Source organism: Phodopus roborovskii, unplaced genomic scaffold (assembly GCF_943737965.1).
Source record: "Phodopus roborovskii unplaced genomic scaffold, PHOROB, whole genome shotgun sequence".
Lineage (NCBI taxonomy): Eukaryota > Metazoa > Chordata > Mammalia > Rodentia > Cricetidae > Phodopus > Phodopus roborovskii.
Window position 1 is genome coordinate 23,311,326 of NW_026125281.1, and position 17,528 is coordinate 23,328,853.

A 17,528-nucleotide genomic window follows, 5' to 3' on the forward strand; every position below is an offset into this window, starting at 1 on the left:
CTAGCTCCAAGCTTGCAATGATCCTTCTACCTCTGCTTTCCAAATACTGGGATTATTGTTGTGAATCACTGGAGCTCATCAGTTTGGAGCACTGGAGCTCTTCTGGGGATCCAGCTTCAACTCCTAGCACCTGAGTGGCAGCTCACTACTGTCTTTAGCTTCAATTCCAAGAATCTGATGCCATCTTCTGGCATCCAAGAACACCAGGCATACGGGGTACACAGACATACATACAGGCAAAACATTCAAATGTATATGCATAAAATAATAATACTTAGAAAATAGATAAAGAGAAAGGTATAGTGTTACACAAGTGTATCCTCACTTCGGTGTTCCTCTGTGGTTTATTTTAGGGTAGATACAACAAGAATCGAATACTCCATTCCTTTAAGAGAAAACTGGGCTCTACCTTACTTTGCATGCCAAGTTGCTGCACTTACAGGGTATTTAAAAAGAAACTTAAATACTTATGCAGAGGTAAGATGCAAATCTGTTTTATACAGCACAGCTAATTCTGATGCTTTGCAAATGTGGACATGTTTTGTTTGGAGACAAAAATCTCTTGTAGTTCAGGCTGGCTTCAAACTCATTACGTAGCTGAGGCTAGGTCTTGAGCACTTAATCCATCTACCTCCATGTAGGATTGTAGTTGTTCAGAACCGTGGGGCACTAATTTGCATAATTTTAAAGTAAGTAATATTAAGAGTTCAGTTACATTCAGTGAAGGATGTTACTATGTAGCATGTAATTAGGTTATTATGTCATTTTTTTTCTGTAATCTGATGGCAGCCAAATATTTTTAGAAAAACAGGCGTTATAAAACTTTTAATGTGGTTGACAGTTACATGAAGAATATATCATTTTGGAAGTTAATCTATTCAAGTATTGTTTTTACCATTTCTCTTATTTCAGGGACATTTATGTCCTTTAGTCTAAAGAAATAGTACTGAAGATACAGTGGTGATGGAGAATGATGGTGGTGTGAACTTTGATGGCTGTATGGCAGATTCTTTTGTTCACTCTCATGTCTTACCTGGCTGAAATGTAGTGAGTTAGTCAAAGTTTAAGGAAAGTCCATCCCAGATCACTTAATTCTTGATTATTTTTTGTTTTTTGTTTGTTCTTGTTTTGTTTTGTTTTTTGAGACAGGGTTTCTCTGTATTGCTTTGGAGCCTGGAACCAGCTCTGTAGGCCAGGCTGGCCTCAAACTCACAGAGATCCTCCTGCCTCTGCCTCCCTAGTGCTGGGCTTACAGGTATGTGCCACCAAAGCCTGGCTATGAGACAAGCTCTTGCTATGTAGTTCAAGCCCATCTTTATTTGCAACCTAATTCTTAATCTTTTGTTACTGTTATGCCACAACCCTATTGGCAATTGAATGACACCTAGAGACTGTGCTACAGAATAACTTTAGTGGGACATGTGTCTGCAGAGACAGGTAATTATCTTGAAGTTGACTGGAATGTATCAGCCCTTTGGCAGTTTGCCTGCCTGTCTTAGGTTAAAAAAAAAAAAAAAAAGGTGGCTAGGAAGAGACCAGAGAGACCAAACAAAGATGATTCCTTCCTCCATTTTAAATCTCCATTTGTACTTTACATTATTAAGAAGTAAAAACATTAGGAAACTGAAAGATAATCTTGTTTTTGCTGTAGATCCATTTGCAAAGATAGGTGTTGTGGAATATTATTTTAAGTGGGCAAGGGTATGTGTTACATTTGTTTATGCTGCGTTTGTTTAATGATGTAAGGATGTTTGTTTAATTATGTAAAGATGTGTTACATTTGTTTCACCTTGCTGGGTAGAGAGAATAGATTGGAGAAAGGAACCAGAGAAGGAGGAGGAGAGAATGAGTGAGACCTTGGGGCCTGAAGTCAGGCAGCCTCCACCAGGCAGATACTGGAAGCAGTGAAAGTAAGATATACAGAAGGAGAGTAACAAAGGTAAAACGCCCCTAAGAGTAAGGACAGAGGGACATGTAGATGCACTCTTTACTGCCAGCTCACAGACACTTGGAGCTGCACCTAAGGTCATGGCCCGCCTGTCTGTAGCATGGCTCTGCTTAGGCTCTGCAAGCCTAACAACTCGAGTTGGATACTCAGGACCCAATAAATAGAGAAAGAACAGATACCACAAAGTTGTCCCTTGATCTACACATGTGTGCCCCCCAAATCATACACAATAATAAAAAATATTAATCAGATTTTACTAAAAACATTATTAATTTTTTAAGGCTAGAGTTTGTTTTAGTTCAAAACAGATACCATTAAAGCAGCTTTGACAGTTCATTTTTCTCCACGAAGAACTCTTGTTTAAAATGTAAGGACCTGTGCTGCAGACATAGCTCCATGGTAGAATACTTGCAGGGCTGAGGCCTTGTGTGTGATCCCTAGCACCAGAAGAAGCATTGAACTATGGGAAATAGCTCTTACAGAGCTGAAATGTGCTCATGTTGTTTTACATGAAAGTGAAACTTCAGGGTATAACAGCTCAGCAGTAAAGTCTGCTGTGGTCAGGTGCTTGTCCCCATCAAAAGGAGGAAGGAACAGAATGTTGTCAAAGACATAGCTCAGGCTAGCCTTGGGTCCTCTTGCTCTACTATGAGAGCTGAGATAGGGAAGTGCACCCCCCAGGCACAGCTCTTTTTTTAGTATGAAGTAAAGAGAAGTAGCATCCAGTCTGCACGGTTGATGAGTGCAGCCCCTAAAGATGATGAAGACGGGCCAAACCTGGGGAGAAGTAGAGCCTTGGCTAGGCATCCCCTGCTCCTGATAGTCTTTAGGAAAATAAAATCATCATGCACAGAAATGAAAATATTATTTTAGGACAGAAAGAGCTTCCATGTTAACAAAAGGTTATTACACACTCACTAATTTCTTTTAGTTTTGCTTCTCTGTCATGAAAAAAAAAATTGTACCTGGAACTCCACCCCTTTTTGTCCTACCCCTTTGTAATGTGTAGGACAGGTGCTGATACCTTTCTCTGTGTTGTTACGATCCTATTGGGTTATTTGTTGGTTTTGTTTTGGTTTTTTTGAGATAGGGCCTCTCTACATAGACCTGGCTATGTCCTGGAACTTACTATGTAGACCAGGCTGGTCTTGAACGCATACATAGTCACCTGCCTCTACTTCCCAAGTTCTGGGATTAAGACATGCACCACCACACTTGACTGGTTCTGTGAGTGTAAAAATAGCTTCAAGTGCCTTAGCTCCTTGGGTTTTACAGTAGTAAAGCTACTGATCTTAGTTGACGTTTTTCTCTAGAGGTTTTGCTACCTGCTGATGAGCGCCTCGACGTATACTTTCATGATGGTGTGGGAGTACAGCCACTATGTCTTGTTTCTTCAAGCAGTCTCTCTGCTGCTGCTGGACGTCTTCTCAGAGGAACAAGGTGACAAGGTAGTATGGCATTTTGAAATAAAGATTTTAAATGCAAAGGCTAATGTTCTTACGGCACTGTCTCAAAATCTTTTCCTACATCTCCATCCCTTATTCTCAGCTGTTCAGAACTCTGATTAACATAAAGATTTAAATTATTTGAACAGTGATGACATAATGTACAGATTCAGTAACTAAGACTGCAGCTAGTTCATTGGCAGAGCACCTGTTGAACATGCCTGCAGTTTAGTTGTAACACCAAACCCCTCAGAACTTAAGGACTCTCTAAAATGGTGGTTAATCAAGAACAAACTTGCTATCTTACTAAGTGGTCAATTGAAAGGGTGATGACCATAGGCGCCTGCAAGTATTGGGGAAGTAGCAACGGCTGGAAGCAGAAGGGATGGAGCTGTATCATCAGGTGTGGAAACTCACACCTGCATGCTGAGCTTCAACAGGAGGAACTGTTCTGTTGGGACCAAGAACTGAGGCTTTTGGGTGAACATCCTCCTCCTCCAGCTTTGCGCTCTCGCTGAAGCTTTCCTGTTGCCAGAACATCAGCTAGAAAAGAGAAGTGTGCACAGGAGAAGTTGGCTGGGGAGCTCAGAGTTCTCTGTAACTGCACACACTTGTATGGAATTAGCCAAGGCAGGAACTGAACATTGCCAACAACGGAAGACTCTTACACTCTCTCCCAGGCATGCTCAACATTCTCCAGGGATATCATGACTTGTTACAGTGAAATCTTTCTTTTCAGGGTTATTTATTTATATTTTAAGTTATCTTTCTTTCTTATTTTTTTGTTTTTTAGTTTTGTTTTGATTCCTTTTCCTCTGGGTTGACCTGGAGCTCTCTGTAGACCAGGATGGCCTTGAACTCACATAGATCAGCCTGCCCTTGCCTCCTGAGTGCTGGGATTAAAGGCGTGTGCCACCACCGCCTGGCTGAGACAAGCTCTTGCCATGTAGTCCAAGCTCATCTTTATTGACAACCCCGTGCCAGCGTCCAAGGCTGGGTTTGCTGACAGTGCTGTATCATACCTACATAAAACTGAGTTGAAAACAGAGGTCACCGAAATTAAAGCTTGGCATTAAACAAGGTTCTTTAGCTTTCACTTATGATTTTGGAGCTCTTCACTTTGTTTCTATAGAATGCTAAGAAGAAAATGGTAAATTTATTATAGACTGTAATGCTAAAAATAAGATTGAACATTTCCTAACACTCTGCTAAATTATAGCAGACCATTTGCTTCTGATTACTAATTACTAGTTTTAGCATTCATTTTAGTCTCATCTGTTTTTGTTCCAACAGGTTTATGAAGTATACAAGATGTACATATTTTCTCTCTTCTTTGGGTATTTACTACAATTTGAGAATCCAGCTTTATTGGTGTCTCCTTTATTAAGTTTAGTAGGCGCATTGATGCTTATTAAGTGCCTTCAGGTAATTAACATTGCTGTTTTAAAAGGAAGTCTTATGATTGTAAGTTGTTAATTCTTACAACTCACTCCTTTATTCATGGAGTTTTGTTTTTTCCTTTGTAGCTGAATGGGAAAAAAGGAACCTTTGTGGCTAAAGTAATGAAAGTGTTTAAGTTTTACTTGGTATGTGCTCTGCCACTGACCTTGAATTTGATAATGAAGGTAAGTAACTCCGAGATTTATATCTAGATCATTTTCAGGAGAGAAATATACTATGCCAGCTCTAATGAGAATGATGACTTAACAAAGGGATAGAGTACATACAAAATTAACTTCAGTGACACAGTGAGTTTGAGGCTAATGTTCTCTACATCAGTCTATGTCAAAAACTAAACAAGGGGGCTAGAGAGTGACCCAGTGGTTAAGAGCACTGACTGCTCTCCCAAAGGATCTGGGTTCAGTTCCCAGCAAACACATGGCAGCTCACAGCTGCCTCTAATTCCATTCCAGGGAACCTAACACCCATGACAAAACACCAGTGCACATAAAATAAAGATAAACACAACAATTTCTTCAGGAGCGGGGATTGTTTAAATCAGCTCTCTTAGGTTGAAATTTTCATACTCTCAAAATGCCTAAGCATACAGTAAATGTGTTCATAGTCACACCATGTGTTATTTAATTCAATGATTTTATTTTGGTTTTTTTGAGACATGATTTCTCTGTGTAGCCCTGGCTGTCCTGGAACTCACTCTGTAGATCAGGCTGGTCTCGAACTCACATAAATTAACCTGCCTCTGCCTCCCAAATGCTGGGATTAAAGGTGTGTACCACCACAGTCCGGCCTAATTCTCTGGTTATAATCTGGCTGTGTTTTCTAATTAGAAATACATATATGGTTAAAAAGCATAGACAGAGCTGGGTGGTAGTGGCACATACCTCCCAGCACCGAGGAGGCAGAAGCAGGTGAATCTCTGTGAATTTGAGGCCAGCCTGGACTACAAAGTGGGTTTTAGGACAGCCAGAGTTATTCAGAGAAACCCTGTCTCAAAAAACAAAAACAGCTCTTTCGGTCTTGGCTCCAAGATGAGAAAAAAAAAAAAAAAAAAAAAAGGGCATGCCAAAAAGGGCAGTGAGCATGTGTGGCTAATTGGATGCACTGACTGCCCCTGGTGTGTGCCCAAGGACAAGGCCATTAAGTTTGTCATTGGGAACTTTGTAGAGGCCGCTGCTGTCAGGAACATATCTGAAGCAAGTGTCTTCGAAGCTCATGTGCTTCTCATACTCTATGTCATGTCAAGGTACATTACTGTGTGAGCTGTGCTATTCATAGCAAAGTAGTCAGTAACTGAAATCCCCCCCCCCCCCAGCTTCTGTGATTTAGACCTGCTGGTGCTATGCCACGACCTCCACCAAAGCCCATGTAAAGAGATGGCTTCATGAAGACAGAAGGAAAAATACCATGGCAAATAAAATGGGACCTACACATTAAAAATAAATAAAAAATGAAAACAGCAAAATCATAGGCATGAGGCGTAGGGAGTGTTCTTTGTTTAGCTGCTTTCTCTTCTGTGAGAATGACACCTCATAAGTTGGCCATGGTGCCTGTTTGTCTCACTCTCTTTCTTCTAGACATTTGTCCCACACAAAGAAAATGAACACGTGCTGAAGTTTCTGGAAGTAAAATTTGGACTAAATGTGACTAAGTAAGTTTCACATTCACCTATTCTATAGCTCCCAGAAAATAAAAAGAACACTTGATGGAAGGAATGTCTTATATGTCACTTAGAAAATAGTTTTGTATATTATATAGATTACTTTGTGGTTTTGGTTTTGTGGTATTGAGAATTGTCTCCAGGGCGATTGAGAACTTTATAAGCAGTATCTTACATATAGGCTATAGTCCTGGCCCTGTCGAAGAGACATGCCATTGATATTTGGAGTTGGGGTCGGGGAGTTAGTAGAGTGTTTGCTTAGTATGCATGGGACCCCCAGTTCTATACCCAGCACTGCAAAGAAAACACATAGTTAGCATGCTTGGGACTATGGGTTGAATACCTCAACAGCATAAGTAAATAAATTTCTAGTCTCCTAAAAAGTAGATTTACTTAAACTTTTAGCAGCATTATAGTATTTTTATTTATTTATTTGTGGTTGTGTGTGCATATGTTATATATGTGTGAGTAAGCAAGTGTTTGCTACAGTACACATGTAAGGATCAGAGGGTACACTTCAGGAGTTAGTTCTTTTCTTCTACCATGGGCCCCGGGGGTCCAAACAAAGAAAGTGCTTTCACCTGTGAGTCATCTCACTGACCTCACTATTTTTTAAAGAAACTCATCTTTTATATTTGCTTGTTTGTTTGGTTTTGGTTTTTTGAGATGGTTTCTGTGTCACTTTGTAGACCGGATAGCCTTGAACTCAGTGATCTGCCTGCCTCTGGCCCCCATGCGGGATTAAGGTGTGCACCACCATTTTTATTTGTATGCATATGTGTGCTGGCATGTACATACAGGTGAATGATGGGACCAGACTCTCTGGAGCTAGACTTACAGGTGGTTTTGAGAGTCAGCTCCACCTGAGGTGGGACCTGAGACTGAACTTAGGTTCTCTGCAAGAGCCTGAAGTGTGTGGACCCACCAAGACATCTCTCCAGCTCCCTCAAAGTATTTTATGTCTGACCTTTGGTGCAGTTAGAATAACTGGAGGCTTAAAATCATGCTGGAGATGTAGCTGAGGGGCTGAGTGCGGGCCCAGCAGGTACACAGCCCTGGGTTTGATCACCAACACTGCAGAAAAATAAATAAAATAGCCAGTAACCACTGTGCCAGCACTTTAAAAAGCTCAGTAGCAGGCTTGAAACGCAGCTTAGTAATGAAGCATTTGCCTGCATGTGAGAGGCCCTGCATTGGATCTCTAAAACTGCCAAATGAGGAAATGGAAAGGGCAAGACAGACAGGCTATTTGTTTCCTAAAACAGTCATTGTTTTAGAATTAGACCAAAAGCTGGCTAGGTTTTATTATTGTTGTTTTTAATTTTAAGTAATGTTGTGTTTCTAGTTGTTGAATTACTCTTTGCTTTGTTTTATGAAACAAAATGAAAGAAATGACTATGTACTGATACTGTCTGTATAGCTGATTATATTTGCTTACACATGTCTCAGGTTCCAAGAAAGGTTGGAACCTTTTTCTCACTTGTGTGATTATATAGGCTTATAGATTGAATTTCTCACTATGGTACAACACAGTTAGCAAGTGGAATGTTTGATGTTTATATTTATTCACTATGATAAAGGGTCCTTGAGACTGTACTCCTGGTGCATAGACGGTGGAAGCTGGGATAGCCCTCCCTCCATAAGGACGTCTTTTTCCCCCTACCCCTGAGCTCATGCTACAGTCTTGTAAGGTTGAGGGCTGGTGAGACAGTGGTTTGTTTGAGACTGGGAGTCTCTGTGTACCTTGGCTATCTTGGAACTCGCTTTTTGTAGACCAGGCTGGCCTCAAACCCACAGAGATCCACCTGCCTCTGCCTGGGATTTAGAAAATGTGTTTTATCTTCATTTTTACTGAGATTGGTTTAAAGTGCATGGGATTTTAACAGGATACCTTTTGTCTCTTGTAGGAGTTTCACCCTGAACTGGCTGCTCTGTCAAGAATCTCTTCAGGCACCATCTCAGGATTTCTTTTTACGACTGACACAATCTTCCCTATTGCCATTCTATATTTTAGTGTTAAGCATTTGTCTTCTTTCTATGACACAAGTTATTTTTAGGAGAATGAAGTAAGTGTTTATGATAACCAGTTATATTGCTAATGTATTTTAAAGATATAAAATATTTTAAGTAGTGCATGAGGGTGTGTGCATGTATTGTCTGGTGCTGGGGTTGAATAACCCAGGACCTTATGCATGTTGAGTATATGCTCTGTCTCTAAGTTATACTCAGATCCTGGTATTTTTTTAGAGACCTGGTATGGGAGGAGGGTTGTAGTGCCATGGTAGGACACTTTAAGTGCCTGCACAGGGTTCAGTTCTAAGGGGGAAAGGAGGCCGAGAGAAGGGTTTTACTTCGATGCCCCAAATCACCCAGAACTCATATCCTTCTGATTCAGCCTCCAAATCATGTAAGCCTACAGGTGTATGCCGCCTCACATCTTTTCAGTACTGCCTGTTTAGAGCCTCCAATTCCACTCTTTTCATTGGTCATTGTAAATGAATCAGGAAAGCTGATGTGAGCTTTATATATATGGATATTTAGAATCCAGCTTTGATATATGGACAGGTAAGTAATAGGTTAAGTTTTGTAAGTTTGGAAGACTTATTTACTAATATACTAAAATTTTTACTTAATTAGAAATAATGTATTTGGCTTGGCATGATGGTGCATGCCTTTAAATCCTAGCACTTGGGAGGCTAAGGCAGGCTGGTCTATGATTTTGTGTTAACGGAAGTCTCTCTCCCACCGGGTCCCACAGCCATTTAGTCCCAAATAAAAACACAGAGGCTTATATTAATTGTAAATTACTTGGCCAATGGTGCAGGCTTCTTATTTACTAGCTCTCTCTTAATTATTAACCCATTTCTATCTCCATGTGGTCCTGGCTTACCAGCGAATGCCTGAACGTCCTGCCTTCCTGGTAGATACATGGTGTCTCCTCGGCAGCTCACTCTCTGCAACCCTCTTCCCAGCATTCTCCTAGTCTAGTAGCCCCGCCTGTACTTCCTGCCTGGCTACATCCTGCCTGTCCATTGGCCAAAACAGCTTTATTCATGGACCAATGAGAGAAACACATTCATATCACACAGAAAGGGCATCTACCAAGCAAGTTCCAGGATAGCCAGGACTATACAGGAAAACTATCTTTGGGGATTGGTGTGTGTGTGTGTGTGTTAGTGTTACAGTACAAAATATATTACAGTACAAACCACATTGAAATTACTGTCAGTTTTTCTGAATATGATGGGGCATGCTTATAATCCAAGCACTCTGGAGGCTGAGTTGAATTGTGAGTTCAAGGACAGCCTAGACTACATACTGTTAATCTGTCTCAAAATAAAAGAAAAAAGCAAAAAAAAAAAAAAAAAAAATCACTATAAATATAGTTTTTAATATATTTAGCATTCTAGAAAGGTAGTTCTGGGTATTTGTAGTATGCTTGTAATTCCAGCATTTGAAAGGTGAAGGCAGGATCTTGAGTTCAAGGCCAACCTTGCCTGTATATCAAGTTCAGAGTAGTCAGGCTACATGAGACCCCATTGCAGAAACTAAAACTGAATGCATAAGAACCACTAGCAAAAAAAAAAAAAAAAACCTACTTCACAGTCTCCTTACAGGCTGACAGTACATACAGTACTTATTTAATGTATAAATACCTGTACTTGGTGACCCCCTAGCACTGAAGTAAGAGAGAAAAGTATCTTGAAGCCAGTTATGACAGCTCATGGTTGTAATCTCAACTCTATGTATCCTAAAGCAAAATGATTGCCTGGAGTAGACACAAGCTTACTTACATAATGTGTTCTAGGTCAGCCTGAGCTAGTGGTGAAGCCCTATGTCTAAATAACAACAGAAACAGAAAGAGGAAGATGGTTGGTACAGCTTAACTTTGAAGTTTAAATGTATTGGTTCTCATTGCTAGTTCAGGCATAATAGATCTTAGAAAAGGAGAAATTCAGATTTATGTATAGCCTTCAAAGATGATAATGTGCCTTTGATTTTTCATGTATGTTTTTCCAAAACTATTAAAAATATGTTTCCTTTCCATAGTGGTAAATCCCAGAAAGAAACTGTAACCCTTGAAGATGGAAGAATTGGAGAAAGGCCAGAAATAATTTATCATGTAATTCATACTCTTATATTGGGTTCTCTTGCAATGCTCATGGAAGGGTAAGTGCATCTGTTTGATCGGTGTGTTGTTCTAAAACTTGTCTTTTCTATGGATAGCTAATGAGTACATTTAAAACAGTTTGTAAAACTATGTAAGAAAGTATAAGCTTTTTAGGGCACCAGGTGGTGGCCTTTAATGTCGGCACTTGGGAGGTAGAGGCTGGCAGATCTTTGGGATTGAGGCCAGCCTGGTCTACATAGTGAGTTCCAGGACAGTCAGGGAGAAACCCTGTCTCAAAAAACAACAATAGCAACAACAATTAAAAAACAAAAATACAAACTTTTAGAGAAATTTGGCAGATTTTTATGATATAGCAAACTGATATTTATTCATTTTTTTTTTGTTGTCTTCTAAGATTTATGCATTGTCCTAAATACTCAAAGTACAGTGGTAAAACAACATGAACACAGGGTTTCTACTTTGTGTAACTGTTGGCATAGTGGAGCCAACAGATGTTAATTATACAAAAGTAAAATTATAACTTGATAGTTGAAGGAAGGGTAGATGGTCCTGAAGAACTTGAAGTCAGGGTATGACTTGGAAAGATGCTTGAGGGAGGCCTGAATGGTGGGTAAAAATGAACTTGTGAACAGAACAGGGGAGCTTATTCCAGTCAGAGGGAGTCGCACTGCCAAGCTTTGTAATAGGAAGGCACACAGCCCACCCTGGAAGGGTGGTGAAGGATGGTGACCTGCAGGGAGGGGCCTTACCATAGACTGGAGCTGGCTGGGTGGGAGTGAAGTGGGGGTGAGATCCTTTCGGTTTTTCCCCCTGACTTTTATTGCCATACCCTGAAGTATTGGCAAGTCAAATGTTCACATTTCTTTCTAATTATTCTGTTGTTGTATGTCCTTAGATTTGATAGGGGAAGTGCCTGCGTGCCGTCAGTTGTCACTTCCCAGCAGTGTATGTGAGACGTGCACTGTTGTGCTGTATGAACTTCATAGGTATGCCCACTCAGACTGACACCTCCATGACTTTACGAGGCAATCGTCTTGTGGGACCACTGTCATATAAGCAGTCTGTTGTTGATCAGAGCACTGTTATGTAGCATACACTATTACTATTCAGATAAGTTATGTCATAGTTATGGAAGCCAAAGGCAGGTTGCTTTCTGTGAACTCAAGATCTACATTTCGAGTTCTAGACCAGCCAGGGCTACATAGTGAGACTCCGTTTCCCAGTAAGAAAACAGAAACAGCAACAACAACAAAACCCCTAAAAATATATATATATCTAATTTTTAAAAGAGTTTTTAGTTTTCAAACCTCCCTTATTGCTGCTTATATGTAAAATCATACCAGCTTGTGTTTTTTGTTTTTTGTTTTTCAAGACAAGTTTCTCTTTGGAGCCTGTCCTGGAACTAGCTCTATAGACCAGGCTGGCCTCGAACTCACAGAGATCTGCCTGCATCTACTGCTGGGACTAAATGTGTGCACCACCAAGTCCCAGCATACCAACTTATTAATAGACTTTATGAATATGTATTTCTTGAGCGGTTTTTGTTGCTATTTTGTTTTGTCTTGTCTTGAACTTGAGAGCCTCAAAAGTCTGCTCCCCCTTTTTGTGCAGTGCTAGGGACTGAACCCAGGACCTTGCACATGTTAGGTAAACAGTGTACCCCGATCTATACTCCTAGCCTGATGGGGGATGTCCTTCTGTATGTATGATTCTTTTATTGGTTGATGAGTAAAACACTGTTTGGCCAATAGAGGCAGGATAAATAGGTTTACAAGTTGAAGGAGTGAACAGAGAGAGGGAGGAGGCGAAGAGATGCCATGTTGCCCAAGGAGTAACATTTGGGATTACGGTAAGCCACAGCCTCGTGCAGTAGGGAGATTAATAGAAATGAGTTAGTAATTAAGACAGAACTAGACAATAAGAAGCCTAAGACATCGGACAACAGTTTATAAATTAATACAGAGTTTGTATGTTTATTTGGGGTGAATTGGCTGTAGAACGAGTCTGGAAGGAAACTGTAGCATTGCTAGCCCAAGCAGAGGTTTTACATTTTTATATGTAAGTCGGTTTTAGCAGATAAGATGGGATGCCTTTTTTCAGAGTTTAAGATGGTAAGTACAGTATTCAGGAGTCCTTAAGGCCATCCCTACTTTTGAAATTAACTACAGGTTTGCAAGTTCCCAAAAACATTTCTGGGTTTGTAGATAGAAGTTTTTCTGTCCCACAGCTGCTCGAAAATAAACACACTGAGGCTTGTCAGCCAATAGCTCAGGCTTGTCACTATTTACCTCTTACATTTAAATGAACCCATATTTCTATTTACGCTTTGTCACGTGGCTCATTGCTTATTACCTCATTTTCTACATGCCCTGCTTCCTTGGCAGCTGGCCGGTGTCTCTTGACTCCTTGGCTCCTCCTTTCTTCATCTCAGTGTTCTCGGTTTGATTGTCCTGCCTAACTTTATCCTGCCTTGCTATAGGCCAACCAGCTTCTTTATTAACCATTGATATAACACATGTTCACAGTGTACAGAAGGGTTATCCCACAGCATGGCTTCTGTTACTAGGATTCATGGTTACCACTTACTACAGTGAAACAGGCCATATAATGAGCAGAAGAAAGCGACACACAGAGTAGGGTCTAGGAGAGACATAGGCATAGGACACTAGTTGTCTTCATGCTGTGGAGATGCACAGACAGTACCTACTTTTCAGGGACAGTGCAGACATGGTAATACACAGGAGACACAGCTGTCGGTCAGGCAAGCCCATCTGTGTTCAGTTGTCGTTGGTGCTTGGGCACATGTGAAGGTGGCCACTTGTGGCTGGCCAGATTCTGAAGCCTCCCAGAGATTGAACTGATACTCTGTGGCCCAAGGAGCCCACAATAAATCATGCTCTTAGCTTAATGCATAGGCTTGGCCTACTCATCCCATCTCCACAAAGACATTCTTGTCGGGCAGCTGCTTACATCCTAGGAGTGGAGGGCAAAGGCCAGAGCTCTCTTTTGCAAGATTAACATTTATTCTCAAAAATTAAGATGCATGAAAATAAATATGATGAGAGGTAATTTATTATTAGATTGAAATTCAAAGCAAAATGTTCCCTTGTCCAGTTTGTCCCTTTCCTGTTTTCTCCTTCCATCCTTTCTGAATTTTTCTCCTTTGTGTTGGGAATTAAATTAGGGCCTCATATATGCTAGACACATACTCTTATCACTGAGCTATACCCCAGCCTCTTCTTTCTGTTTAAATGAACGTGGACTAAAAACTGGGCAAGGAGACTCACTTGAGTAATCACAATACTGCAGAAGTTCAAGAGTTCGAGGCCATCCTTGGCTTGGCCACATCACAAGTTCTATGCTAGCTTTTGATACTTGAATCCTTACCTAAAAAAAAAAAAAAAAAAAAAAAAAAAAAAAAAAAGAATTAAAAGGAATGTCAGGTATGGTAGCTCGTGCTCTCAGACCACTGAAGCTGGATGATTACCTTGAGTTTGAAGGCAGCTGGGACTGTGGAGGAGACCCTGTCCCAAAGACTAAAGGAACAGCAGCCACAGTGGCTCATGCCTGTAAACTCAAAAGGCTGAGGCAGGAGACTCACTCTAGAAAATGTCAGCCTAGCCTACTTAGTGAGCTCAGCACACCCTGGACCACTGGAGTAGATCACCCTGTCTCACATGGAGATGCACACCTTTAATCCCAGCACTTGGAGGCAGAGATGTGGATCTGTGAGTTCGGTGCCAACCTGGTCTACACAATGAGACCTTATCTCAAAAACAAACAACAACAAATTGGGTACTAATTAATTGCTGAAAATTAGAAGTAAAGTTTTTTCATTGTCCATTAATATTTTTGGGTAGTTAAACAGAATTTAGAAAGGAGAAATCAGATAATGATAGTTTTAGGATATATGATATGTGACATTTGTTTTTCAGCTTGAAATTCATTTGGACTCCTTACGTGTGCATGTTAGCAGCATTTGGTGTATGTTCCCCTGAACTTTGGATGACACTTTTAAAGTGGCTTCGTTTAAGAACCGTACACCCAATATTGTTGGTGAGCCATTGTCATTTTGTGTTTAATACTTGTTTATCTTCCAGTTATATAAAACAAAATGCTAGGGCCACAAATATGGCTCAGTGTGGTAAAGGCACCTGCCCCAAGCCTGACGGTTTGAGTTGAATCCCTGGACCCACACGATGGAAGGAGAGAACCACACCCATTAGTTTCTCTACATGTACAGATGCGTGGGCATTGGTGTGTGTGTGTGCGCGCGAACACACACACACACACACACACACACATATACACACACACAATAAAAAATTAAAATCTAGTAAATGAAGCCCAAGGCAGTTGAAATAGCCTCAATAAATTATATAACAAATTTTGGGTATAGTCAGGTAGAGTAGAGGTGGCTCACACCTTTAATCCCAGCACTCAGGAGTTAGGCAGGTAAATTGCTGTGAGGTCCAGGCCATCCTGATCTACAGAGCAAGTTCCAGGTCAGCCAGGGGTATGCAGAGAAACCCTGCCTAGAAAAACCAAAATAATGTTACAGGTAGAAAAACAGGCTGTGGTAACCATTTAAAATTTACTTATTTTTGGTTTTTTTGAGACAGGGTTTGTCTATGTAGCCCTGCCTGTTCTGTAACTTGCTCTGTAGACCAGGATGGCTTCGAGCTCAGAGATTCACCTGCCTCTGCCTCCTGAGTGTAGGGATAAAAGGGGAGCATCACAGTTGCCTGGCTGCGGTAAACATTTTTTGAAATACATTTTTACTTAAATTAAAAACAGTTCCCTTTCCCTCTGGTCCTCCTATGCCCCCTCACCAACCCCCATCCCCCCCCTTCCACTCCCCAGGGAGGGTGAGGCCTGCCTTGGGGGATTATCAAAATCTGTCAAGTCATTTGGGGCAGGGCCTAGACACTCTCTCCTCCATGTACCTAGGCTGAGAGAATATCCCTCCTTAGAGAATGGGCTCCCAAAGCCCATTCCTGCACTAGGGATAAATACTGATTCCACTGCCAGAAGCCCCATAGACTGCCCAGGTTTCCTAACTGACACCCACGTTCAGGGGGCCTGGTTTAGTCATATGTTGGTTTCCTAGCTATCAGACTGGGGTCCATGAGCTCCCCCTTGTTCAGGTCAGCTGTTTCTGTGGATTTTTCCAGCCTGGTCTTGACCTCTTTGCTCATCATTCCTCCGTCTCTGCAACTGGATTCCAGGAGTTCGGCTCAGTGTTTAGCTGTGGGTGTCGGCTTCTGCTTCCATCAGTTTCTGGATGAAGGCTCTAGGAATGCACATAAGGTAGTCATCAATCCTATAGGGAAAAGGCATTTAAGGCAGCCTCTCTGCTAATGCTTAGATTGTTAGTTGGGGTCATTCTTGTAGATCTCTGGACATTTCCACAGTGCCAGATTTTCCTTAAAACCTATAATGGCTCCCTCTATTATGGTATCTCTTTTCTTGTTCTCCTCTGTTCTTCCCCTGACTCAGTCTTCCTGTTCCCTCACGATCTCCTCCCCGCCCCCCTTCTCCCTCCTTTCTCTCCTACTTCCCTTACCCCTGCCCCTGCGCTCCCAATTTGCTCAGGAGATCATATCCCCTTCTCTATGATAAACATTTTTAAAAAGTTTTCTGTTCTTGTTTGTAGTGAAGGATGATCTTGATCTCCTGATTTTGTTGCCCCTGTCTCCCAGGACCAGAGCATGCAGTGCTTGGGCCCAAGCCCACAGCTTCATCTGCTGCTCATTGTTTTACTGGTTTGCTCGTGTTTTTGAGATAGGGTTGAATGTAGCTCAGGCTGGCCTTGAACTTCTGATCCTGTTTCCATCTCCCATGTGCTGGGCTTATAGGCATGCCCCACCACACCCCCACCCAGCTTTTAGTTTTGTTGAGACAGGATCTTTCTCCATAGCTCAGGGTACCCTCAAACTCTTACTCAGTCATCAAAAAGTAGAATTACAGCCATGAACACCACTCTCAGCTTGTAAGTTTTTGCTTAAACAAATGCATCTCAATCTGTACATTTTCAAAATAAAAGGCAAAAAATGAAATGTATCAGTAATATGAGATGCCATTAGAATTTCTTCTTCTCAACTGCTCTTAAGGATGTCAAGAATCATTTGTTTATTTTTAAATGTTTAAGACAGCATTGTAGCATTTTTTTACAGATGTTTAACTTTTTAATTTATTCTCTGTGCCTTTCACATCATACATCTTGATTTCATTCATCCATTCATTTCCCCATCCCTTTGTATCCACCCTCTGCCCTTGCAACCAACCCCCCCCACCCAAATAAATTTTAAGAAAAAAAAGAAAAGGAAAAAAAAATGAAGCTGACGTGTGGCATAGTGAGTCATGCAGTAACTCTTTTGGCCATGTATCTTTACTTGCAGATGTCTGTTGCAAAGAATTATTTGTCTGCTTCTACAAGACTATCAATGCTGGGCCCTCACTGGGACGCCTCTTGGATACCCTGTTGTTGCCCTGTGTTATGGGGATCCTGTAGCTTTGGGGCTGCAGAACCAGCCCCTTCACGTGCTCCCAAAGATCATAGAAGAAGTGTAGCCTTTATTTCAAAAAGATTTCTTACTGTGTTTCTAAGGCCAGTTTCCAACCCCTGGATTGTAGTAACCCTCCTGCCTTAGCCTTCTGAAGAGCAGAGATTTTCTGTGTGATTGATGCACATGATTCCCATGTGAATATTTACACTGTTCTGCTATGTTCTTAAAGTAAAGATAAATAAAATTTTAGAGTCCAGTGTGATAGACAGGGGTAGTTGAGACTGGGAGATTCCAAGTTTGGGGTCAGCCTTGGCTGCACAGTGAGATACTGTCTACAACACAAAACATATCAAGGATGGAGGATGGGGTGTGGCTC

General features: G+C 41.2%; 1 protein-coding gene across 1 annotated transcript in view; it reads left to right on the forward strand.

Annotated features, from left to right (window-relative positions):
* Dpy19l4 (dpy-19 like 4) overlaps positions 1-17,528 on the forward strand; it is a 52,232-nt gene that overhangs the window by 22,791 nt on the left and 11,913 nt on the right. Inside the window, exons 7-14 of the mRNA XM_051198231.1 lie at positions 354-477; positions 3,262-3,396; positions 4,687-4,818; positions 4,920-5,018; positions 6,429-6,502; positions 8,419-8,577; positions 10,562-10,681; positions 14,579-14,699. Coding sequence (XP_051054188.1) covers positions 354-477; positions 3,262-3,396; positions 4,687-4,818; positions 4,920-5,018; positions 6,429-6,502; positions 8,419-8,577; positions 10,562-10,681; positions 14,579-14,699 — 964 coding nt within the window. The remainder of the gene's footprint in view (positions 1-353; positions 478-3,261; positions 3,397-4,686; positions 4,819-4,919; positions 5,019-6,428; positions 6,503-8,418; positions 8,578-10,561; positions 10,682-14,578; positions 14,700-17,528) is intronic.